Source organism: Oryzias melastigma, linkage group LG21 (genome assembly GCF_002922805.2).
Source record: "Oryzias melastigma strain HK-1 linkage group LG21, ASM292280v2, whole genome shotgun sequence".
NCBI classification, from domain to species: domain Eukaryota; kingdom Metazoa; phylum Chordata; class Actinopteri; order Beloniformes; family Adrianichthyidae; genus Oryzias; species Oryzias melastigma.
This window is the reverse complement of record NC_050532.1, coordinates 12,337,236-12,362,064: the sequence shown is the minus strand read 5'-3', so window position 1 is coordinate 12,362,064 and position 24,829 is coordinate 12,337,236. Positions and strand designations below refer to the sequence as shown.

The 24,829-nt window shown below is 37.0% G+C and overlaps 1 protein-coding gene across 4 annotated transcripts in view; it reads right to left on the bottom strand.

The window, feature by feature from the left end:
- LOC112154947 (E3 ubiquitin-protein ligase SH3RF3) overlaps positions 1-24,829 on the bottom strand; it is a 93,796-nt gene that overhangs the window by 4,705 nt on the left and 64,262 nt on the right. The window contains exons 3-10 of one of the 4 annotated variants that reach the window (XM_024286225.2): positions 22,320-22,415; positions 15,339-15,647; positions 14,735-14,850; positions 12,882-13,052; positions 9,262-9,548; positions 3,940-4,262; positions 1,260-1,497; positions 1,124-1,187 (exon numbers count right to left, since the gene is read on the bottom strand). In XM_024286225.2, coding sequence (XP_024141993.1) covers positions 1,124-1,187; positions 1,260-1,497; positions 3,940-4,262; positions 9,262-9,548; positions 12,882-13,052; positions 14,735-14,850; positions 15,339-15,647; positions 22,320-22,415 — 1,604 coding nt within the window. Of the gene's footprint in view, positions 1-1,123; positions 1,498-3,939; positions 4,263-9,261; positions 9,549-12,881; positions 13,053-14,734; positions 14,851-15,338; positions 15,648-22,319; positions 22,416-24,829 lie in introns of all 4 variants that reach the window. The other 3 variants (XM_024286226.2, XM_024286224.2, XM_024286227.2) reach the window with 3 other exon arrangements.

The following is a 24,829-nucleotide window of genomic DNA, read 5'->3' as shown; positions in this document are numbered from 1 at the left end:
GGAAACCGTGTTCTCTATATCTGACTCATCACCTGACAGTGAGGAGCAGCATCAGCTGTTCTGCTCGGAAAACATTTGGTGATGTAACTCCTCAATTCTTCAAGTCGGGTATTACATAAAAAAGACATTGGCTCCTATTCTATCACACAAATGTGAAATCAATTTCTTAATCTTTAAGCCTCGAGTCACTTATTCTATCAATAAACTATTGAGATAATAGAAACCATTCAACATCTTAGCAGTGTATTTTAAATTTAGAATTAGAAAAACCTTTGATAGATCAAAAACAATTTTGTAATGCTTGCAGAATACATTTTATAACATTAATTTTACAATAAAACTTGCATCAAATTATTTGAAAATTGTAATTTTGAATTTGTCTTTTGTTAGTATAATACATGTTGTGTCCATAGTGATCCATTTATTTTTTTTTTTTACCAGATTCATGTTTTTTGATTATATGTGAATGCTGTGGAACTTATTTTAAAAGACTTGAACCCACAATAAAACCCAAAGGCTGATCTAAATTTGCACAATTCTAGACAAAATTGATTCAAGACCTTTTTACCCAAACTCCTCTGTATTCTAGCCTTGACTCTAGAACAGCAGAGTCTAAACTTTTTGCAAAGACGGTTAGATTTGATGAGGTGAATCGGTCTGCATTCTTTGGACCCTTACAATAACATCAAATGCAAATAAACTGTATAACAGAAATTATTTTTTACAATTGGATACTTTTAATTACATGGAACATAATTGTATCTAAATTCAGTTTTCCAAAATAATATTGTATTTTTCATATTTAAAGAACTGAAAACTCTGAAGATCAAGTAGCTGCAGGTTGCTGCCACAGGTTTGCAATGGCCCATACCATAGTTTAGCCAATCACAATCAAGAAATTGTAGGTCTTAGAAATTTAAATCAAATGATTCAATTCATGAAATTTGAACGCTGGCCGTATTTGGCCCATGGGCCAGACTTTAGACATGTTTGCTCTAGAATCTGTCATACACTCAATCTATGTGGTTAAATCCCCTTGAAAGTGCTTTTGGTTCACCATCTTTATCAAAGTGCCGCCTATAATTTTTATACATAGTATTCTTTTTGTGTCAGGAAGACCCACCTCTCTCTTGACAAGGGTTTAGGTTCGGGCCGGAAGACCATCAAAGCACTGCTAGCTCGTGTTGCTGGGGGTGACATGGGAAAGTTAGTATCCAGTGAACCTGACTTCCTGTGCAGAGGCTCCAGCCCTATTGCACCTGCCATCTCACTCTCGATTGGACAGGAGCCGGCTCTCCCCTGCGACGACAGTGGACAGGACCCTGAGCGGGCATGGTGGTGATGGTGGTGCGAGTTCTGAGTGGGGTCAGTGGCCACAGCGCCTTGGCCGACCAGTGAGGGGTCATGGGTGGGTGGAGAAGATGTGGGCGAGCGAGGTTTCTTCTTGGCCGCTGCACCTGACAAGAGCTTTAACAATCCTGCGGCTTTTCTCTCCTTCTGTGGGGTTGAAAGTTGGAGGTGGACAAAAAAAAGCAGAAGCACAAAGACAGAAGATAAAAGTTTTAACAAAAACTCAGCTGATATTGACACCTTTTGAACTACTTGACACACTTTTTTAACAAGTTAAAAAATCTCCTTAACGGACAGACTTACTTTTTGTCTTCCTCTGATTTCTACTCCAATCAGCTTTTGATCTATTTTATAAGATTCTTAGTGGTCTTTTAAATATAATTTTACCGTTCTGAGGGAAAATCATAAAACCTGTCGTTTTCTTGGACATTGTTTCTGCAAAGTGGTGGAAGTTCATTAGAAAAAATTAGCCTCTGAGTTGTGGCAGGACTGTTTTTGCAAAGTAAGCCTGCGCTCATTTCCCATGATCCTTTTGTTTACACTCTCTCCTTCTAGCATACAGCCCCTCACAACTCCAAACTAGCTTTGCTCCTGATTCACCACAGTTAAAATAAATAAATAAATACTCAGAAATGAGTTTTTCTAAGAATAAATACAACAAGCAAATGCTAAAAACATCAAAAACCCAATTTTCATCAGAGTGGATCTTAAAAAAATGGTTAAGCTGCAAACAACAGTAAGGATTGTACCTATAGTTGTTACCAGAAGCACACGAAATTCTAATTTTACCAAACCAACGCTTGATGCTTCATTCAAGCTGAAATACTTAAATGAAATGAGGCTGGGAGGAAAAGAAAGGAAGAGGGATGAGTGGAACAGAGTGGGCGTCAAAAGAGAACAGAGGAGAGAAAAGCAAAGAGAGAGCAAGGTGAAGTGATATTGGCAAAAAAGAGAGTAATCACTCCCTCTCTTCTTTCATCTACAAAGCTTAAAGGCTTAATCTGCCTGCTGTAAACGTGAAAGCCTGTCTGTTCACAGTATGCCACCTGATTCGTGCTGTTGCTGAAAGAACCAGTAGAGAGCAGCACACGCTCACACAAACTCCGTCATGCAAGTCAAATCTCATCCAGAGTGGAGTCCTTTTTAATTGACTTCATATAAATGTGATTCAAGAGTTTTTAAAATCTCCGATGGCATATATTTGTGTAGCTTGACAGTTTCCCATAATACTATTCCACTTTCTTTTGATGTTTTTCTAGTGTTTTAGTGTTGAAAATTCATAAAAGACAAAATAAAAAATCATGTCTTAAATGATGGTTCATATACATTGATGTTGATTCCTTTCTTTTTGTTCTAATTTTCCTAAACAATGTTAACTTCTACTAAAAACTCGCTATATTGGTGTTTTTTAATTTTTTGTATTTTTCGGTCCAATTTGTCCTAAATCCCAAAGGAAACATAACAGAAAATGAATCTTAAGAGAGTAAATAGGCTCTATGTTTTAGGAAAAATCATCTTATTTTTTTTGTCTTGTGAGAGAAGCTCTTATTGTTAGAGTTTTTCAATAGCAAAATAATACTAGTTTGAGAAAAAAAATGTCTTTTTTTTTCTTAAAATAAGAATTCTTGACTATTTTACTTACCCCATTGGCAGATTTGTTTTGCTTCTGTAAATAAAATCTGCCAACGCGATAAGAATTTTTGACTTATTTCCTTGGGGTCTGTTTTTACAGTCATTCAACTGTAATTTTTAGTTCCGACCTCATAAAATATATATTAACCATCACTTAAGTGGTTTATCCTGAGTATTATTTTTACTCTAAACCTGTTTAGTAGCACTTGAAAGAAAATTAACTTCAATTTGTCATTCATTTATTTTTTTCTGTAAGGTTTTGTTCTTGAAAACTACTTAAAAAATGAGCACCAGTTTAATTTTTCCTATCAGAAATATGACTTAACGCTTCAACATGGCTTCATGCCGGCTGCACATGTTCTACATTTGTTACATTTGTTGCTGCAGAGCGGAATCCTTCCGTAAAGCATCAATAAAGCAGGAGTTTACAACTTTTCACTGGCCTGAATATTGTACAATGCTGTTTACTGCACAAAGATTCACTTAATGGTTATGCGTCAATTTAAAAGTGATCAGACTAATAATTAAAGAACAGACATTTAGTTATAATAGATTAATCATTTTAATTTATGCACTTTCTTTGCAAAAATATAAAATAATTTTTGCATAGAGTTGTGGTGAATAAAAAATAAAACAAACCAAAAATCAATGCCCAACATTTTTAGCATGTTCTTGTAGCATTTCCCTCATAATGGAGGAGTATTTATTTATTCAAATTGTGATAAACAAAGGCATGATGGGAAATTAACGCAGGCTTACTCTACGCCAACGATCCGGCCCACAACTCAGAGGCAAATTTGTGATTAACTCCTGCTGCTCTGCAGAAATTATGTCCTAGAAAATAGTTTGATTTTGGGTAAAAAACAGCACAATCATAATCAACTGGAAACGCTTTTACAATAGATCAAAAGATGATGGGAGTGGGACTTTAAGTAAATGCTTAAAGATGAGCCTTACCTTCTCTGCTTTGGGGGCGAGGACCCCAGAGGTTGGACTGTGTGAAGGGCCTGGAGACGGTGTCTGTGGACTGGCTGGATCCCCGTTGAGCAGCACAGGTGACATGTTTGGAGGCGTGAGACAGGACAGAGGTGAGGACAGCGAGAGGATGGGTCGTGAAGCGGGGGAGGATAGAGGAGACGGCCCTAAGCTGGGGCCCGGAGAGACCATGGAGAGAGGACGACCCGACTGGCCGGAGCAGCGGGAAGGAGATGAGCTTTGGGAACGCAAGGGAGATAATGCCACAGTGGGGCGCTCTGGACTTCCAGCAGGTGGACTGTGAACTAAAATGGACAAAAAAATTTGTATTTGTCATAGGGTTCCATACTGAATTAAAAGAGAACATGTTAGCAAATGAGGGCTGGAAATAATACATTTATCATTTCTTGCATTTAGCAATTTTAAAGAAAACGTGTATCTTTATGGAGTTTTTTTGAACAATAGCAAAATCTTAATGAGCTTTTCTGAGTAAATGCATTATGCTGTCATATTGGAAGCCAGGCTGTAAACTGAATCACATACAATTTATATCCAGAGCATACTTAGTCATTTGAAGGACCCTTTCAACTGGAGGACAACTTAACCGTCTAAGTGTCAACAACACAGACTTCATTTCCAAGAATCAAGTTCTTTTCTGCAAATGCCCTTATTTGTTTAGAAAAGGGATCCAGCTTTGCTTGGATAGCACTTTTACCAGATACATGCAGTTCAAAGTACTTCACCAATATGCAAAAAGGTTTAGCAATATAAAAAAAAGCACAGTAGAAGAAATCAGAAAAATAAGGAAAAAAAGGTTGCAGATGAAACATCGTGTGTTTAAAGTCATTATGACTCACTGTGATGAAAACCTTTTTTTAATATATATATATATAAAGAAAATAATGCTTAAAACTGCATTTTAGAGTATTTCTTATTCAAATATTGTTGTGAATCAGCAGCAGACGAAAAAATGTCCTTGGAAAAGCTTGTAAGTGTGACATAGAAGATGCTACGGCAAGCCACAAGCTTCCTGCTCCACTCGATTTAGATGCATCCCCATTTAGACGACTAGATCGATGTATGTTTTAGTTGGTATCTGGCTCAAAACTGTATGACTGGATGGCTCCAATATTGCTCGCCATTTTTGTTAAAATTGTAATGTTATGTTGGGGTTGTGAGAGAGCTGTAAGCTAGCGGGAAAGAGTGTAACTAAAGGGATGACGGGGAAGGGGGCAGGTTTATTCCGTCCCGATGCTCCCGAGCTTTGAACTCCAACCATTCTGCAGAAACTATGACCTAGACTCCTAGAGAACAAAAAATGGCTAAAAACAACATGATCACATTTAAAAGACCACAGGGAATGCTTTGAAAGTAAATAAAAATATGACCGGAGTGGGACTGTGATGCATAGTGGCTAAAGCATTTTCCTATTTGGTTTTGATTGGAGGTTACCAGCTGATTCCCTCCTGCAGACCTGTGCTGGGTTTGTGTATGGGACATAAATTTAGATCTCACACTACTGCTTGCTGACACCAAAGGAAAAAAAAAAAAAGCATAATACGATTAGCCCAAAGCTACAATCTAATTTTCTAAAAAAAAACACCCCACAGTCTACACGTCTTAGGAATTTGTCTTGTACAAGCACATTTGTCACAAATATATTTAGAAGTGCAGGAAAAAAATAGTCGCTAACCACACACATCTGCATGGACTAACAATAACACACAAATGCACACGTTTGTACAGCTTTTCTTGTTTGTACGTTTCAATGACTTCCAATGTTTATGCAGTCTCACCTAGTGTTAATCTATCAACTGTTGATGCCTCAACATTAAGCTAACCTTCCTCGTATCTCAGCCCTGAAGCTAAGAAGAAGCTTGCAAATTACATTTATTTGTCATAAAACCAGTCAAATGTTTCTACGAAGCACATTGGTCCATAAAGATTTTGTGATTAGACCTAACAAAGTAACAAATGCAAGTAGGAACACACACTGTATGCATATATTTATATATATATACAGACATACATACATATCCAAGGTTTCTAGCCACCTGCTTGGCTACAATTTGGGACTCGGCTAAAATCCTAAGGGAGTTGAGCTGGTCTAGTGATTAAAAAAAAACAAGAAAAGAAACCCCGAACACTAAACACTATGCACATACTTTACTTTGTAATCAAGACCAGATGTGTGTGTGTGTGTGTGCAGGGGTGTGTTTATGTGTGTGTGAGACAGAAATCAATGAAAGAGCAGAGACAAAAAAGGGGGAAGAAATGGGGCGAGAATGGAGCAGCTCTGTCATTATACCTTCATAAAACAAAAAGCACAATGATGTCATTTGACTGAGTGGGCATGTGTGTGTCAGTTTGTTCATGTGTGTGTGTGTGTTATTCATAGCATTCATAGTACTCTCCAGCCTCCCTAAAGAGATGTTCACTGTTATTTTCTCAGAGAAAGACGGACAGGATACAAAGGGAAGGGAAAGAAGGAGGGAGGAGAAATGAAAAGAATCAGTGGAGAGCAAGGCCGATATCATCTCAATGTTGTGTGTCTGTGGGTGTGTGTATGTAATGCAGCAAGCTCTTTTTGGCACGGAAAGCAACACAGCAGTTGTACTAAATCCTTCTATGTATTGGTTTGCTCTTCAGTGATTGCTTTAAACAGTTTTACATTTGAAATTTCCTCTGAGTTGAGAAAAGAAACAGAGCGACCATGTGTCCGGAGCAAATCAGGGACATTGGAAATGTCTGCCAACCACAAAATTCCTGTGCGTTCAATCTGGTGAACTTTGTCACACCAATGATTTCTCATTGGAACAACATGAGAAAAATCTTTAATTCATCCAAGTATTATCTTAAGCTGAATTCATAGTGCCAGAGTCTACATTACAAGATGGAAAAATAATGGACATTTTTCTTGGACGGGAAGCTTTCTAGATTCATAATAGAAAGTTCCAAGGAATAGTCACAAATTCACAGGCATACCAAGTTTTGGAAAAATGTTTGAACCTCTCCATCGTAAAGTAAAAAATAACAACTTCAATCATACTTAATTGCACCTTTTTTGGCTTTCAAGACAGTTGAAGTACTGAGTCATACAATGATCTTTAAGCCAAAGCAAAGCTTTGCCATGATTTGGAATGGTATTTAGTTCATACGCTGTCCAAATTGTAACTGCTTTTTGGTTTGCAACTGTCATCTCTTCCCCCAAAAATAAAATATTTAGCAGAAAACCCATTTGATATAATGAAAATGGGCTGTTTTGAAACGGAACACTTGTCACTTTACTACATGCTCTTTAAGTGACATCTCCTTCATTGATGCAATCCTAAACCATCTATGACTTCATAGTCTATGAGAGCACCATGAAAGTTTCTGGCTTTTTCTACAGGTTCTTGATTGGTTACAGAAAATAATCTTGGATTCAACTTAAATCTCTTTTGGTTGGTTTCCATCAGTTTCTCTTGTTTTATTCATCATTTCCTTTGTTGTGGATTTCCTTCAGGTAGCTCCATTTTCAGCATTGTTTTTAACCTGAATACATTTACCTTTTCAATTGTTTCTCTCTTTCCGATTTCTCTGCATTTTGAGCAATTATCACAAGCTTATCAGCATTTATGGCCATAAGTGTTGATAAACTGTCCATCCTTCCATCCATATAAAACCTGCTTTTCCTCAACCCCCATTGAGAACACAAAGGTTGGTAGAAAGATATAATGTCTCATCTAAGTCCTGGGTTCTCAATATAGCCTACTTGTAGAATAGTTTGAAACACTTTGACTGAAAGGCAACGGCACAAAATACAGAAAGCATGATAATTGGCAGCTTTTGAGGCAGAGAAGAACTGATCATCTCAGATAAAAGCTGGTAGCCAAGGGTGAGCACAGAAGCCAGGAAAGCATTGGAATCATACCTAGTATGGACTCAAGTACCTCATAGGTGACAGCTGGAATGATGATGAACCAATAAATGCACAGATTTCAGTACCCTACTCAAACACACATGACAAAAGCAGTTGGAGCCCTAACCCTCATCTAAAGGTGTAGATAGAAGCTCCTGTTTCTTTTTCATAAGCTTTGTGAATTTAAAGAATAGAAATTGTATTACTTAATAGTTTTTTTTTAAATATTTATATCCCCACAAGACTAATTTTCTCAGGTTTCATCCAAAAACTTTAATGTGAGGCACCTGATTTCCAGGAACAGGTCGATTCTGGGTTTTTGACTTGTGTTTGTGCACATTCTAAAAAAGGAAATTAAGAACATTTCTGATCATTTATACTACAAATGGCAGAAAATGAATATTAAAACTAAATAATTTAATATCAAAGAAGTTTTTTCCCACCGTACGAAGAAGAGAAGTAGTCCTACTCCAATGAAAATTATTTTTTGGTGTTTTTAACATGTTCTTGTGACAGTTTTCTGATGATGGAGGACATATATGAAGACAATTAAGCTCAAATTGGAGTAATTCTTCATTCAAATTGTTGCAAATCAGGACCAAATGAAAACAATACAGTCTGAAAAAAAGCTTATTTGTGAAATAAAAAAATATGCCACAAGCTCCCTGCTCTGAGCTATCAGCAGTCGATAGGGGAAGGGGGGCGGGGTTGCCTTGCACCTATACGGTCAGAATTTCTCATGAACTTTTACTGCTCTGCAAAGACTATATCCTAGAAAGCGACACAGGTTTTTGGATCAACCTGCATTTCCTTGTCTTTTTAGTATTTTAAATGTAACTGGATATTGTTCCTTGTTTATTTTTCTTTGCACAAAGACATTTACCAGTTGGACCATTACAAGCATTAATCATTGATATAAGCAGTAAAGAAAATGGAGTTTAGTGAGGTTGCCTGAAGAAATGCACACAATTTAGTGGCTACTTGAATTAATGGCTGTTCAATATTTCATTATTCTGTAATCAGAAACTAAGGGGCTAAAATTCAGAGAGTTCCCAAGGGATCAGAAGGCTGCTCCTTGGTGGCCGTAGGCCGTAGGCTGACATTGCAAAGCAGAATATTGTTCAAGCATCTGAGACGAAAACTCCAGTGTTTTTTTTTATATTTTAGATATCATAGGGAGCTCTGGCATGTTCTCATAGTCTGTTTTAGTTGATAAATGTAAGTATTTGTTCTTTTTGTGCTCCTTGTGAATCTACATTAATTATAGATGCCTTTCACATCTCTTTATAAACACGTATAAACTTCTGAGTCTTCTTTTACTCAGAAAACTATATATATATATAAACAATAAAATAAGCCTAAAAGTGTCACTGCCTTTTTTTTCCTTGTGAGTATTTACTTACTTAGCTGCATTGAGGTGCGCGCTTGATGCTGGTTGGAGCGCAGGCAGTTCTTCAGCTGGGCTGCAGCAGTTTGCGGCGAGGAGGCGGGGCTATGGTCCCTGCTGTGAACTGAGTTTGCTGAGGTCACAAGTGTTGGGGATGGACGGGACATTGAGGGACCCACGGACCCCGGCGACGACGGGTCAGAGCTTTTACTAGCAACGGGACTGCACCCACTTCCTCCACCTCCTCCTCCTCCTGGACTGGGCAAACATGAGCCGCGAGCAACACCAAGTCCAAATGGAGCTCTGCAAAGACACACCACAGAGCAGCTTACCACTTTGTAATCTAACTGATTGACAAAATAAATAAATTAATAAAAATTAAGTTGGAAAAAAGAGGCACAAGAATCCAAAATATATTTAAAACAAACAAAACAAAACAGAAAGTTAAAAATGCATTAAATATGTATTTTGTGTAATTGCTTTTTTTTAATTCATTTTTTATTTTATTTCCACAAAACCTTTGCAAAAACAATACAGGGTGTCCAATAAGTCTCCATACAAAATAAACATAATACATACAGTACATGGTTCTAACATTCATTTATTTTTGATTCAGATGCATTTTCAATGCATTTGAATAAAGAGCAGAATAGAAGTCATATAGAACAAATTATATAAAGAAAATTAGTTTTTGTAATGGAATGTCTATTTTTCCAAAGAATGGAGACTTATGGGACATCCTGTACAATACAATGTGAAAACATGTTTCCTGTAACAATGAAAGGGCAAAGACAGAGAAGAAAGGTAAGGGTAAAACAAATATATTGTTTTAAGTTTGATATCTTGCTTTTGGATCATTTATTGTACAGACTTTGTTTGTTTGACATAGACATATATCAAACATTATTAATATAATAATATTGATATAGATATAAATGTATGTTATTGCTCATTAGAAGGATGGAAGAACTCGAAACTCAAAAGAAATCACTAAAAAAGGTCAGTTTGAATGAGATTAAAATTATGGAAATAAACATTTAGGACTAGCTTTTATGCATTCTTTAATTTAAATTTATTTTGTTTCTAGTCTCTGAGGCTTGATATTCAAATGTATGTAACTCGAGCCACAGATAGACTGCATAACTTGCTAGGATTGCTACATCTCCCCAGATTTCTGATTCATTTCTAAAACCAATTTTAAAAAAGTGACGCTTTAAAGCTTTAACAGTATGCTGTGTTTTTTTTTTCTATTTCACAACAAAAGAGATGTTCTGGCATTGAAAACACAGAGCACTGAAGCCTCTCAGGTGTTTGGCACTTTTCTTTGTACAAACACCACTTAAGATGTGGAAGGATGCTGCCTGCGGAGGCTTCCAAAGTAAATCCAGCATTTATCTGGCTGGACTGTTGTCTCCACAGAAAGGGTGCCATTAAAGGGTAATAGGAAAGAGCAAGGCACTTCCAGATAAATTCATGTTTAAGATCAATAAACCACATTGTTCCTCTTATTTATTTATTTTAATATATCCTTTATTTAACCAAGTAAGAGAATTGTATTTGTGTATGATGTAAACTTTAAGCTATGGAGCTTTATTTTTTGGACTGTGGGAGGAAACCTGGGTGGGATTTGAACCAGGGCCTTCTTTCTGTGAAATGAGGAGGGCTAACCATCACAACACCCTGAAACTTCTTTACAATTGGTAAAAAATGGCTCTAGGTACTTTTGCTACAAGTAAAAAATAATGTTTTAAGATCCAAAGCAACAAAGAGAAGTATCCAGTTCTGACAGAAAGAGCAACCTAATTGTCTGTCTTTACACATCCTGCTGTATCATGTGTGCTGCTGCAGGCGGCTCATGTTTCTGTCTGCATAGTGCTGAACAGCAGAACTCCATCATGGAAGCAGCAGCATCCACATTCTTATGAGTGTCCTTCGAACAGCCGTTGGACGCTCGCAGAGTTATGGCTTTCCCCGCGTGTGTTTGTGAGGCTGGATGTGTCTCTTCTCTGGAAGCCTTTAATTATCATACAGAAAAATGTCTGAGCTGCACTGCAGACAAGAAGGGGGGAGGTGGAAGAAGAAAGAGTGGGGGTGGGGGACCATGCTCGCGTAAAAATAACAAATTGCCTCTCATTTGATTACGTGCCCATCCTGATTTTTTCCTTCTCTCTCTCAGTAAGACTGCACAAGTGCAGAATGAGCAGCAGCCAGTCACACTCACAAGAAGACACCTGCTGGTTCTGGAGCATCTGTTGGAATCATGTTGTTATCTTTGGGCTCTTTATTTCTTATTTTTCTTTTCAATCCGTAGTTTTTTATCTGTTAGTTTGTTTCAGTTACCTTACAACCTCCTTTACACTTTTTGCCTTTTCTTCTGCATAAATTACCTTTAACCCCTTGACACCTGAATTTATTTCCAGCTGAAAAAAATCTGTTTTTACTTTTAAGTAGATGCTAAATTAAGTTGATTTTGGAGCCAAAGTGGCTTAATGCCTGTTTGCATCAATAGGTGTCAATGAGTTTAAGATCCCCTCTGAAGAAAATTGTGTTTTTGGTGTTTTTAACATGCTCTTGTGGCTATTTTCTGTTGAAAAAATATGCTTAAAATTGCCTTTTAGAGTATTTCTTTCCTCGAATTATTGTGAATCAGGAGCAGACAAAAATGCAGTTAAAAAAAAGCTTGAAGGAAGTGACATAGGTGCTCTGCTCCATTCTGATGCATCCACTTTTAGCATAATCATAATTAAAATACTACTGGGAACGCTTTGAAATTTTGAAAATAGATCAAAAGACAACTGGAGTGGGAGTTTGGATTGCCTTTATTAGTTGATTTTGCTACATATTCTAGCCTACACTACTCTTTTAATTGCTGCTTTGATGTTTGCTTCCATGACTCTTTTTAACTCTTTTTATAAAATCTAAAAATTAGATGAGCTATTCCAGCAAGAAGGCTTTAAGATTCAATTGGAGAAAAAAAAGGGAAAACTAAAAAAAGACATGTTTTGCAGTTTGATTCTAAATATAATATTTCTCATATTTTTCAGAGTGTAAGCCACGCTTTTGTGCATAATTTAGCCGTTAAAAGGCTAATATATTTGTCATTTTCACATTAACAACTAGTTGTCATTTAGCAGTTGTTTCTCACTTACAACCGCTAGATGGAACTGTAGATTGTGTATCAGTATCAAAGTGAAAACATTTCAGAAAGGGTAAAAAGGTATTTATATTTATTTACATGCCATTATGCCAGCTGCACTATTGTTTTACCGTTATTTGAGTTAAGTTTAGGTTAAGTAATCAAATATTCTAAAATATTTTTTCGGAATCTCTCTGCAGACACTATTGTGTGAGAAGTAAAATAGTTTGCCGCTTGCCCTGGTCTGTGTTTAGTGATTAATGGAGCAAAAGTCTGAATAGGACATGCTACTCCTGTGGATATTACATCTGCATTAATGTGGTCGCTGCAGCAGTTCATTTCACTTCATCATCCAACTTGTAAAATAAATGCAAAAGAAAAAGATGCTTTTAACTTCATTAAGGTTCTATTCTGCTTATAATTACAACTCATTTGCATGTGAATGCAGCTGTTATATGCAGTAGCGTTGCTTTGAGAGTCTCCAGAAGAGCCTCACTGACCTGGACACAGGGGTCACATAGTTCCCTGGAAAGACACCAGAGGCAGCCGTTCTCAGAGACGTGCCTTTGAACCACCCGTCCTGACACTTCTCTGTCACCCTGTACATCTCGCCTTTCCTTAGCTCCAGCTCATCCGCCTTCTGGGGCTTGTAGGCATAAAGAGCCAGGTATCTGAGGACCAAAAGTCATAAACCACAAGTAAGAACAATTGTTAAAAAAAAAAAAATTCCAAGAGAGTGTTTTTCCAACATTGATGAATTACTCTACCAAAGCTTCATTCTCCTTGTTAAAAAAGATATATGACTTCAACAATAAAAGAATCACTACTATTATGCTAATAGAAATGGGAAAAAATACTTTTTATTTGACATGTGGAGGACTTCCTAACTAGAAAGCTAAAACAAAATGTTCAAGGTCGAGTTTTTCTGCAAGGTAAAAGAACAACTACTTACAAAAAAATGTGTCAAGCGATGGGGAAAAAACATAATTCTGCTTGGAATCTGCAATCTTATAATCCATTTTTGAAAAATCTGCACACATCCTCTTATGTCAGGATTTTCCAGGGGGAGACAGGAAGTTAATTGTGAGCTTTATTAAAAGTTGTCAAAAATCTAAGAGTAGACTACACCATTATCTAACTTTTAACATTTCCATGACAGTAAAGGTTCATTTTCCTGAAGTTACTTCAACAATCTAAGCTTTTGACTCTTTTTTAAATAACATCCCATTACCATTCAAGTCATGTCTCCCCGAGGGAACAATGTAGCCAATGCGCTGACTGATCATCTCCCCTGAATAGTCTGACAAACTGTAAATGGGAGTCCAATCAATAAGTCCTTGTTTAGCAGCTTACAACCAGGATGTAGAATTCATCATTGTGCTGTAATGCATATGTCTGCTTGTTGCGCCCGTGTTAATGTACAAATGAACTCTCGCTGCTGTCACAGAGACGAATTCGTGCCATACGGCTTAGGGTTCCGACAGAAGATGATAAAAAAACACACATGGTAAACATGCATGGTATGTTCTCCCTCCCCGTTGCCATGGTAACAGATGGGGGGGACGGCGACTGTCTCCCGTCTTCCCATAGCAACAAGAAAAGTTGCGGGGTCAAAATGAAAACGTCGGACCTCATCAGTAGAATGAACCCATTCTTGAATGGTAACGGTGTGTGCGTGCATACATGCGTGTGTGTGTGCGCACTCACACACCCTCTTGATTTGCTGATATAATTAAAGCTGACAACGCCGGCTTATCAGACTGTCATCCGTCTTGACAAATTATGAGGACAGTCAAAAGGATAAGCCCTCAACCTGTCTGAATCTGTGAACAAGCATTTAATCCAGTGCTTTAAACACTTTTTTTGGTAAACTTGATGCAAACTTTTTCATTTCTCAACCTACATGAGTTTTATTTAGTTGCAGTCATTGAGTGTAGGATGGTTTTTGGCTCTCAATTAAGGCAACTAATGGGATTCAAAGTCATGATTCATGTTTTTATTTTGGTTTGTTTGTGTTGCTAGATATATATAAAAATTTATATTTTCCTATTTTTTCAAAAGACATAAAATTCCTTCAGTTAAGTTTTCTGCAAGCTTGTTATGAACTTAACAGTGTTAATGTAGAATATCTGTTTTTGTGTTTTATTATTATTTTTAGACACATCAGGAGTTGCTGTGGCTGCAGAGGTAATAGAACTAGACCAACAGATCAAATATTTGTACCAACAGTGATTTCCCAGGTCTCACTTCCAAAAACAACCATTTACTTGCTTGATCGATAGAATAAGTGGATCAAAATCAAGACTTGAGATGACTCACAGCTCCCTGCATTACAGCAGAAAGAGGCACTCACATGTTGAGAGGCAGCTGCACCTTAGCGTGGGCCAGCAGCTCAGAGGTTAAAGATGCTACTTTGGGGGGGAGCGGTAGTCCTGCTGAGGAGAGAGACGGCCCTGGGGGAGATGCATCCTGAGGACAAACAGGGAGACTCAGCACACGTGGAGTGGTTTTCATTTGAAACAAAACATTTGAAACTTGCAAGCGTCGGGAATTTCATGCCGAGACGGTAAAACAACATTCAGAGTGAAGAAACCAGAGGCAAAAACTGCAAAAGCAGCACGTCTCCTGTCAGAAGCTATCAAAAAGAGGAAAAGTTTTGTTTGTTTGCAGGGAAGAGGCAGACGAGGTGTTCAGGGACTACATTACAGAAACAGGAGGAACGCAGTTACTGACTCTGTGTACTACATCAAAGCTGGATCTTGAAACACCTGCCCTTGGGTTTTCTCACGCTAGCCTTCATTTTGTTTGAAAGATGCATCGAAACTGTTTATCCACATGTTTGAATTTCAGTGATGCTGTTCACTTTTTTGTAATTGGTTGTGATATTAATTGTTTTAACGCCATCCACAGTGTAAATATTTGATTATTTCCATGCATCAAAGTTACACTGAACCCACCTGGATGCGTGCTGCAGCTCTGGGGTCTGAGGAGCTGATAAGGACAGGGTGTGAGATTTCCATGCTGTGTCTGTTGTTGAGCTGGGTGGCCCTCTGGCTGACGGACAGGGCAGAAAACGAGTGCCGCTTCTTGGCGTTTTTCTTTCCTTCTCCTCTGCGATGACCAGAGCCATTTCCATTAGGTGGGGAGGCGATTGGGGATGATCCCAGACTGCAGGAGCCCAGGAGAGCTGGCTCAGAGCTTGTACCAGGTGCGTTCGCTGGCATGGGTTTATCAATCTCCATCAACTGCTTTGCGGTTTCATTTAACTGAGAGGAGAGAAGAGACATGGTTCAAGTGTCAGACCTAACGGTTACTCCACAACATACACGTGTGCGAGCGTTTACGTGACCTTTTCTGGCTTGTTCTTATTGGCAGCTGTTCAAACCAACACAAGAACGATAATCACCGACAACAGCTGGCCTTTGAGTTTGTTACTGAAACAATTTATGCATCAAACATAAATATCCATCCATCTTTTATTCACACGTTTTATCATGTGCAGGGTCAAGGGGGTTGCTGGAGCCAATTACACCTTCTTTTAGGGATTAATGCAGGGTACACTCTGGACAGTTTGGCACACAGAAAATAATTTAAAGTCACCAATCAATTTACAAAATATGTTTTTTGGACAGTGGGGGGGATCTGGTGTGCCTGGAGAAAACCCACATATAAACTACACATAGAAAGAACCCAGCTGGGATTCAAACCAGCACCTTCTCACTTTCAGTGCCAACATGAATATTAGTTTCTAAAGACAAATCTTAGCCTGTTTTGTTGTGAAGAAGAAAAAAATTAACACAAAAATATTGTAATAGGTCAATGTTTATAATTTCTAGGGGAAAGTCTAAGCAGAAAATAATTAACTATTGTTTATTGTTTATTTAATGTTGTGATTTGTTACAGGGAAAGGCAATTGACCTACTCTTAAAGGTGCAAATTTTACATAAAAAGCATAAAAAATTAAAGCTGGTAGTACACATTTCTTAGCTGATAACTTTATGGTTGCACAATGTCTGTTTGAGCATTGATGTTTTAAACCCAGACCAGTTTATTCATTTGAAGCTTAATTTTCTATTCATAAAGCTCTAAAAGAAATTGGAAAATTAATATATTCAGAGCTCTGATGGCTATTAGATTAAAATATTTATTTCAGCAAGACCTAAAAAAAACTTCCATGATCACATTTTTCGTTTGTGCTGTCCATGGTCCTGAACGATTAAATCCTGAAACGTTCTTGAAAGTCCTAAAAAAAAAACTAAAAGAAAAAAACTAAAAGCTTGCTTACGATTAAGACTAGAGTGTTTACAAAAGTTAAAAATATTATACAGAAGGTTATTTCAGTCAAACAATACCCCAAAGTGTGAAAAATGACCAGACTTCCTTGAGGCATGAATTATACAACTTTATATTTAGCTATGGAAATTATAAATAAAAAATACTTCAAACTCAGCTTCTACACATGTGGCTTTTTGTGACTTTTTCTATCTATACCCTTTTAAAACAAAAAAAACTTTTCCAAATCAATGATGAGCACTAGTTCTTTCAGAGCCTGGAGTGCTCTCTGGATCTTTCTTTGTTTATATGTATTTGTCTGTTCTGACTAACCAATCAAATTCGAACCCCAAGTGTTTTAATGTGCAGGTGAAGTTGTCATGAAAAGTAGGTTTCATACAGACTAACACAAAACAGGAAACAATCACGCAGTGTTTGTGTCATTTCCTGAACTTTTTGACATGTGTTACTCTCTACTGAATTCACAGGTTTAGCAGAACACACCTCGCTGTGAATAACTGTCAGTATTCTTTTTTCAGAACAGGTGCCATTTACCTGACTGTCAACATGAAAATAGCATAAGAACCTGGAAATCCCAAGTGTTTTTCTTTGTAAGTTGCTCTGCATTGTAAATTGTTCTTCAGGATCTTTCTAAGTGAAAGTTTCTGCATTTTGCCGTACTGCTGGGAGAAGTGCTTAACCCAGCAGGGATGCAGGATGCAATGCGCTCACCACCGTTTAGCACGCAGTCACAGTATACAAAACAAAACAGTCTAAACTGTCAGAACATAAGAAGCTTAATGTTTCCACTTGGCAGCAAGGAGAATGTGCTTAACTAAAAAAGCAAACATATCTCAGCTGGTGAGAAGTTCATGAACAGAGGTAAAGGTGCAGCTGAGCACACTCTCACGAAAGAATAGATAGTGGAGTTTGATCAACAGAGAATATGAGGCTCCTCTCTGTCTGCTAGAATGGATTGAACTCATGGCACGTCAACTCTTGCTTTGTTTTGTACAGCATGAGAAATCAAGAGGAGTGTCTTTCAGTGCAACAAAGAAACATTATTCATGCAGTCAATGCCATACACTGATGAAATTCAGAAACAGAAGATAATTACATAAAATGAAGGTCTTTTTCTGCAAGTTTTGAAATGCTGTTATCCTGAAAGTAGCAGCACTTTAATCCATTATCACTTCAGACTTCGCTAATTTCCTTTCCGACAAGCAAAGGCGGCAGCATCAATCTGCCTCTGACCATGTTTACTCTAGCGTGTGTTGTTATCCTATTGGTCAACATGAATATGCATGTCGCAGGAGATGTTATGCCAACACAACAAGGGAGAAAAAGCTGACATATCACACTTTTTTATAGCCTTAAAATTTCCGCTCTATAAAATATATTCATTATTGATGGCAGTGGTTCCCTTTTAAATTTTGCAGCAGTGCTGCTGTGAGGTCTGCGTTTAGGCAATGATGCCGAATGTGAGAGTGAGAGCTTGAGAACAGGGCAACACGATGAGGGCTTGTTAAATAAGCTGTACAGTTTACTAAATAAGTAATGGGTGGCTGACTCTGGGAACAGTCACACATCCTTTAATGAGGACTACAATGCTCAAAACTCCATGTGTTTTATTCTTAGTAACTTTAATTGCATGTCAGAATGAGAAGGTTACAAAGTAGTACCAACTTTAGGAATTACCTGGCAATCCTTGAGTGCAAAAAATCAGTCTCTCTTGAATAGAATGTATAACAAATGTGCACAATGTAGTCCAAAAATGTAGATTCCGAATCATTATTAGGCATTGATATGCAAATGATGGCAGTTGGGCTCCACTTTTAACCCTGTCCCTATTTTAGATGCAACTCCTAAGGTTTTTGTGCTACATTTTCCTGGTTGCCTGTTTATAAATTAATTTAAAATGTAAAGTGGATTTTAGAGATCAATAACATACAGAGGCTTTTAATAGTATAATGAGTTCAATTTGCAGCATCCCTCTCAGTGTTTTGAGGAACAAAAATGCCCAAAGGGTTGTGTAGATGACAGCTTTGTGTTTTTTAAGTGAGCCTACATTAGTTTGCAAATATAAAGGAAAATAAACAGCATCCATTAACACCTTTGGTTTGAAATCCCCTTAAAAATGCAGCTGTGTTTGCATAAAATCAGTACAATATAGCACACAAAAGTAAGAGATTTTACAGATAAAAAAATTTCAAGTTTTGCTTGAATTTGTAGCGGTAGGTAAAGGGGGTGAACACTGATTAGAAGAAAGTTAAACATTTTACATAAGAGAGAAAACATCATAACATCACCTAAGACACCAAAAAGTTACTAAATACTAAAGGTATTGTTAAGGTTAAATGGTTAAACCCCTTGACTGACTGATCAACCAAATAAAAGAGCACACATTTTCAAAAACACCTTTTAAAAAAATGTGTGTATTATTAATTAACTACTTTAGATCAACAAATCTCAAAAACTGACTAAATAAAGTTTCATTTAGTTAGTGATGCAAAATGTGGCTCTGATCTAATCATGCATTGGTATTTACATTTCTGTTTCTTTCTAATATGCCAAATAATCCTGATGAAAGCTGTCATCGGGTCTAACTCATAAATGCATTCCCTAAAATAGGGGATTCCTATAGAAATGACAAAATAGGATGTTTTGACTGCAAATGCATTTATTGTTTTAAGACTTTTGGAACAGTTTTTTTCTTTTGCATGAATTTTCTCTATATTTGATCAAATCATTAAATCAGGAAATCGTAACATGCCACCTGGTGCTCATTATTTCATCTTAAACAGGAATTAAGGCTCCCTCTCAAAAACCTGCAACTTGAATCTCACTTCTTCACCTGCAGTCATTCCATAGGTATAAAATCTCTCTCACTTTCATCATGTTCGATTCTGGTGTCAAATTTATGTGCCAATCTACATCTACATATTTATTTATCTATATATTTATTTCTATATCTATATATCTATTTCTATGCCCTGCAAACAGAAGAAGTATCACAGCGTTTCATCTGCTTAACAAAGTGATGTTTCTACTTTGACATGATCACTGTTATTATTGGCCTTTCACACAGAAAATTTGAAGGAAAAGATGAAAATAACAGATGTCATGAGCTTCAGCAGCTACATATTTTCTACACTGCAATCTCTCCTTAGCAAACCTAAAAGCCTTGAGCAGTCCTAAGAAGAAAGTCAAGCATTTCCTTTTCTTCCTGTTTCTATAAGTGAGACTGAGAGACAGCATGTCCAGATTCACAGTTGTTAAAGATGCATTTACATATTAATAGAAATGCTAATCAAAGCCAAATCATATGCTAATAGGCATGATGGATTGATGCTGCAGATATAACTCAGTTATAACTCTCCTGAGACAGACTATGGGACATGTGCATAAACACCAGCAGACACACACCCTCAGAAGGTCAGTGAGGCGGCTAACACACTCGCTAGCTGGATAACTAATAACAATGCATTCCAGTTTGGGTCAATGAATTCATCGGGAGGTTACATGTCACACAGACACGAGCACAGACACTCATGCTAATCACTGCTGTGTCCGTTTCTCTACCAACGTGTCCAATCATGCTGCAAATCACATAAGGAAGTATGTGTGTGTTTATGTGTGTAAGATAAATTCTGGAGGGACGTAGATGATGTGATTCAGGGGATCCCTGGAGGGGTGGGGGGGTGGTAATTGGGGCAGACTTTGACAGACATGTAAGTGAGAAGAAGAGGGGATGAAGAAAGGATGGAGACATTTGGTGTTGAGGACATTAAAATGGAAAGACAGAGGGTGGACTTTGCTAAAAGGACAGAAATGGCAGTGGTGAGCATTTTATACTAATGATGAGGAGATTAACTAGACATATTAGAGGAGGGAGGAGCATACAATCCATCCGTCCATCCATGCAGGCTATATTTATTGAATGCTATCCATCTGTCTATACATCTATCTATATACCACGTACTGAAATGCTTAAACTTACATTGAGAAATGGGCCAAAAATCCAACAAACTTTGCTAATTTGTCTTTGTCAAACTTGGTGTGCCTCTTCCTGTGCTCAGTGCAAATGCATTCACATGTACAGTACACATCAATACAGTTGTAGTATCTACTGTATATCTAGTAAGATGCCTTCTTGTGATGAGTCTGTGAGTGTTTGTCCTAGCTTTGCTAAATCTCTGGCTTCATCTTTTCACCCAAGACAGAAGTCTGAAGAAACACATAATGTTGGGAGATTAGGTTTGATTGAGTGGGATTCCTAGCCAAGCAGGAGTGTTAAAATGGGTACTATTGATAGAGATTAAAGGATTGCAGATTTTAACAGGTTTGGTCGTACTAAGTGTTTCTCTGAATGCCTACTCTAGTGACTGTAAATGGAAAAGAAAATCTGAACCTTTCAATGCTCCTCTGATGAATAAGGGGATCATTGTGTGCTTTGTTTGGAGTTTAAGGATGTTGGAATGAGAGAACAGTTATTTTGAGTCATACTTTGCAATCAAAATAAATCTTACTTGACTTGACAGGTGATCATCACGTCTGCATCTAACTAATAATCCAGCGTCGACTTGTGCTTGAGGGGGAAAATGACAACATAAGTCTCTGTGTCTATTTTCTCCAAGCTGCAGCGCATTAATGCACCTTGAACTAAAAAAAAAATAAAATAAAAACGACCTTATGGAAGCCTTATAGAACCAAACCCTTTCTGCTGTTGCTGCTCCAAAGGGTTTCATTATTTGTCCTTGACAGGCCCTCAGGAGAGGTGTTCACAAACTTCTGTTGATGGGGATAAAAAGAGGAAACCACATTTTCCACCGCTGCCTTTTTAGTACTGCTTAAAAGCTTTAAACCTGATCCTGCTTAAACTTTGCGTGATATTTCTTCGGTTGGAAAGGCATTAAAGTAAATTACATTTCAGTCTTGACAGGCATGGCGTGATGAAAGAAGGTAAAATCTTCGGGGTGTTATGGAGCTTTCTCCATTCACTTAGAAGGAATCCTTAAAGAAAGGAAATCTGTTTGAAAAAACTCAAGTTATTTGCATATCTCAGGAAAATTGTGTGCGTCTGTGAGAGCATTTTATTTACACACTCACAAGTGAGTATAATAAACAGACACTAAATCAACCATCTGAGTGATTTCATCTAATTTGGTAACAGTCTTTAAAACATTATTATTCATTATAGTTTTTTTTTTTAAATCTGGAATACATCAGAAAAGCTGTAGAAGGATTTTCTGTCACACTTGGGTTCCCGAGGAAGCTTTATTTTAATGAAAGATGTGTTTTTGTCGTGTATCAACACTCTAGAATGAATTATAAGAACCTTTTGCTCAATAATTTTGACCCAAATAATCTTTTTTTGTTGGGATCAATCTGTGTTGTACTAAAAAAACAAAATTAAATAAATAAAAAAAAGGATTAATCAGGGCCATTTCTGTGAATGACGTGCTGATAACTGACATTTTGTCTCATCCGAATCAATTATTGTGATCACGGCACCACCTAAGTCTAATCAGAAAAGACAAAAAACAAGTTTGTGCATTTTCTACTAAAAGCAGGAGTGGCATGAATAGTAAATATAGGCATTAATTCAGGTGGATGTCTGCATCAACACAGTTGCTTTTGCAGCTTCTGTTTGTGTGACAATTTACCTCAACATACAGAATGGGAAAGATGCCAATCTTGTCTCCCAGCATGCCCTCTGCCCAGTTCTCGTCTACTCGCCTGATTACTGTCAGCACCTCATCCTGCAGAGAGAGGAAATGAGTGAAGCCACACAGACAATCACAAACATCTACATTTGTGAACAACACGTGTGTAGTTTTATGACCTCGCAAAAAAAGATAATTCTTTGACCTGACAGTATAATTTCAAAACTTTTAAAATAAGCTGTTGTGTTGATTACAACTTTTTTTTAACCTTTTTTTTTGTCAAATTGTTTCTAATTTGCTTGAAAATTAAAATACATCTTTACAATTTAAAATTTTGTATTTTAGTATTTGTCTAAATTAGAATAACATCTCACCATGTCATGACTGATAATCAGTGTACTACATTCAAGGAAGCACAAAAAATAGCCTCCAAAATATCAATGCCCACCGAATTTTTTTTTTCATCTGGATCACCTATTCTATTCATTTGGAGTGTATGTTGTAAGTAGAATTTTTTTTTTTTTTACTAAATCACCAAAAACATGAAAGGTCAAACTTTGCTGGTCCCTTTAATTCAAGCTGTGTAAATTCAGTTTTGAAATGAGAGGGTCTTGTTAATTCAAGGTTAGACTAAATCAATTCCTGATGATCAAAGTGTCTCAAAGCCTTTCTGAAAAAAAAATCCAGTTAAATTGATAAAAGAGGTCACGGGTTACATTTTTTTCTATCAGCTTTTGGTTAAAATCAGATTGAAATCCAATTTTTCCTTGCTGTTAGGTTAACATGAGTGACCAGAACTCTGAAACTCCTACAGATACAGCGACAGATTCTCCAACCAACATGAGTTGCTCTTCCTAGAGTTTCTAAAAGAAAATAAAAAGTCATGGCTCTTTGGTTTAGGACAAATATGTTTTCTACCAATAAAGCCAAACTGAGAACTTTCTTTTTTTGTAGTTTAAGGCTTTAGTTATGCTGCTAAAGGCCTTAATGCAGGGGTTTGTACCTTGAGGCCACATGTGACTCAATTATCCCTCCACTGTGGCTCTTTGATTTTGAGGAAAAATCCAACAATTTGGACAAGCAGGTTTGTAGAATTGGTCAATTTGCTTAAAATGTTGCCATTTTTGTTTGGATTTTTAGCATGTCAGATAATAGAGCAAAAACATTTAATCTATTGTCAGAGTGGTTTATTATTAGAATAAACTCAAAGCACATATTCTGATCTTCTACTAAACAACAGTGTTTAGTTGCTGTTCAGAGTTTTTAAAGTTTATAATTGCATTCACATGCATAGATCTCTTTTAAATATTTTTTGTTCACCATTGTTGTCATCTTAAAGTTTAATAGTAAAAGGAGAAAATACATAATGGTGCACCAAAGTCATAAAGATAGATTTGACTTGGTTTTTTACATGTTTTTAGTTCAAGTAAATCTGTTGCAGAAAGATGATCTAATTTTAACACAGGGACTATTTTATTTTGAAAGGAACTATAGGCTGCTATCAAAAGTAAAAGTAGTTCAATTGTCAAATATAGACTAATATAAAACTAATATAAATCAATCATTGCAAATATTTAAAAGTCACATTTTACAAATAAATGTTCAATGGTCCCAACAACATTAAAAAAAGTGTATTTTTCTAAATGATAAAGTGGAATTTTGTGGCTCTTACTGGGTTTTGGTCAGTAAGATGAGTAAAGCTATTAGTGGATCAAATGGGATCCTGGCTGAATTGAATGATAAAAGAACTGGACCAAATAGTTCTTTTAGTGTTGAAGGTTGTAATTCAATTCCAATCTTCAATTCCATTCTTCTGGTAATTGTACAGTGTAAAAAATAGCTGGTTGCTAAACTAACCTCTCATTGGAGACCTCTGGTCTAGAGTGGCTGGTTCCCCCTGGGTTTTTTTCTTTATTGCAACCAAACATTCCTTCACATTCCTTCCCTTTTTTGACTTCCACATATTTACATTATGTCTTTGTACTTAAGCGACCCACCTGATGCACTCTCAGGAACGACAGTTTAAAGGTTTAATGGGACTTTAGTTTTAACATCGAAGGATTTGAATCTCAGCTCAGGAGGATATTACAAGAAGACCTCAAGACCACCATGAGGCAGTCGGACCACTCCTATAAAGAAAATGGGCATTGGGCCAAGAGAGCTAGCATGTAACATTTTCCTAATTTTATTTTAACTTTGTTGCTTTTTTTTATTATTTCCTTTAGGGCAGATTTAAGTTGGAGGTAAGAGACAGCTCTAACCGAGCGGTTAGCAGCAGGAAGCACAACGGGAGGCAAACAGAGTGTGGGTTTGCTCTTTTGATCTTAAGCTTCCTCATAAAGATGCTTCCAAAGTTAACTTTATTCTCTTCAAGGAAGCGCTTACTCGGAATGCCAATCAGGGTAGTTAATCAGGTCACACACAGTAAATCCTTCTCAAAAGCATCTAATCATTCAACATTCAAAAACCCAGAAAAAGGGGAAAGAATGGCCGGAGTGAATCAAAATGCC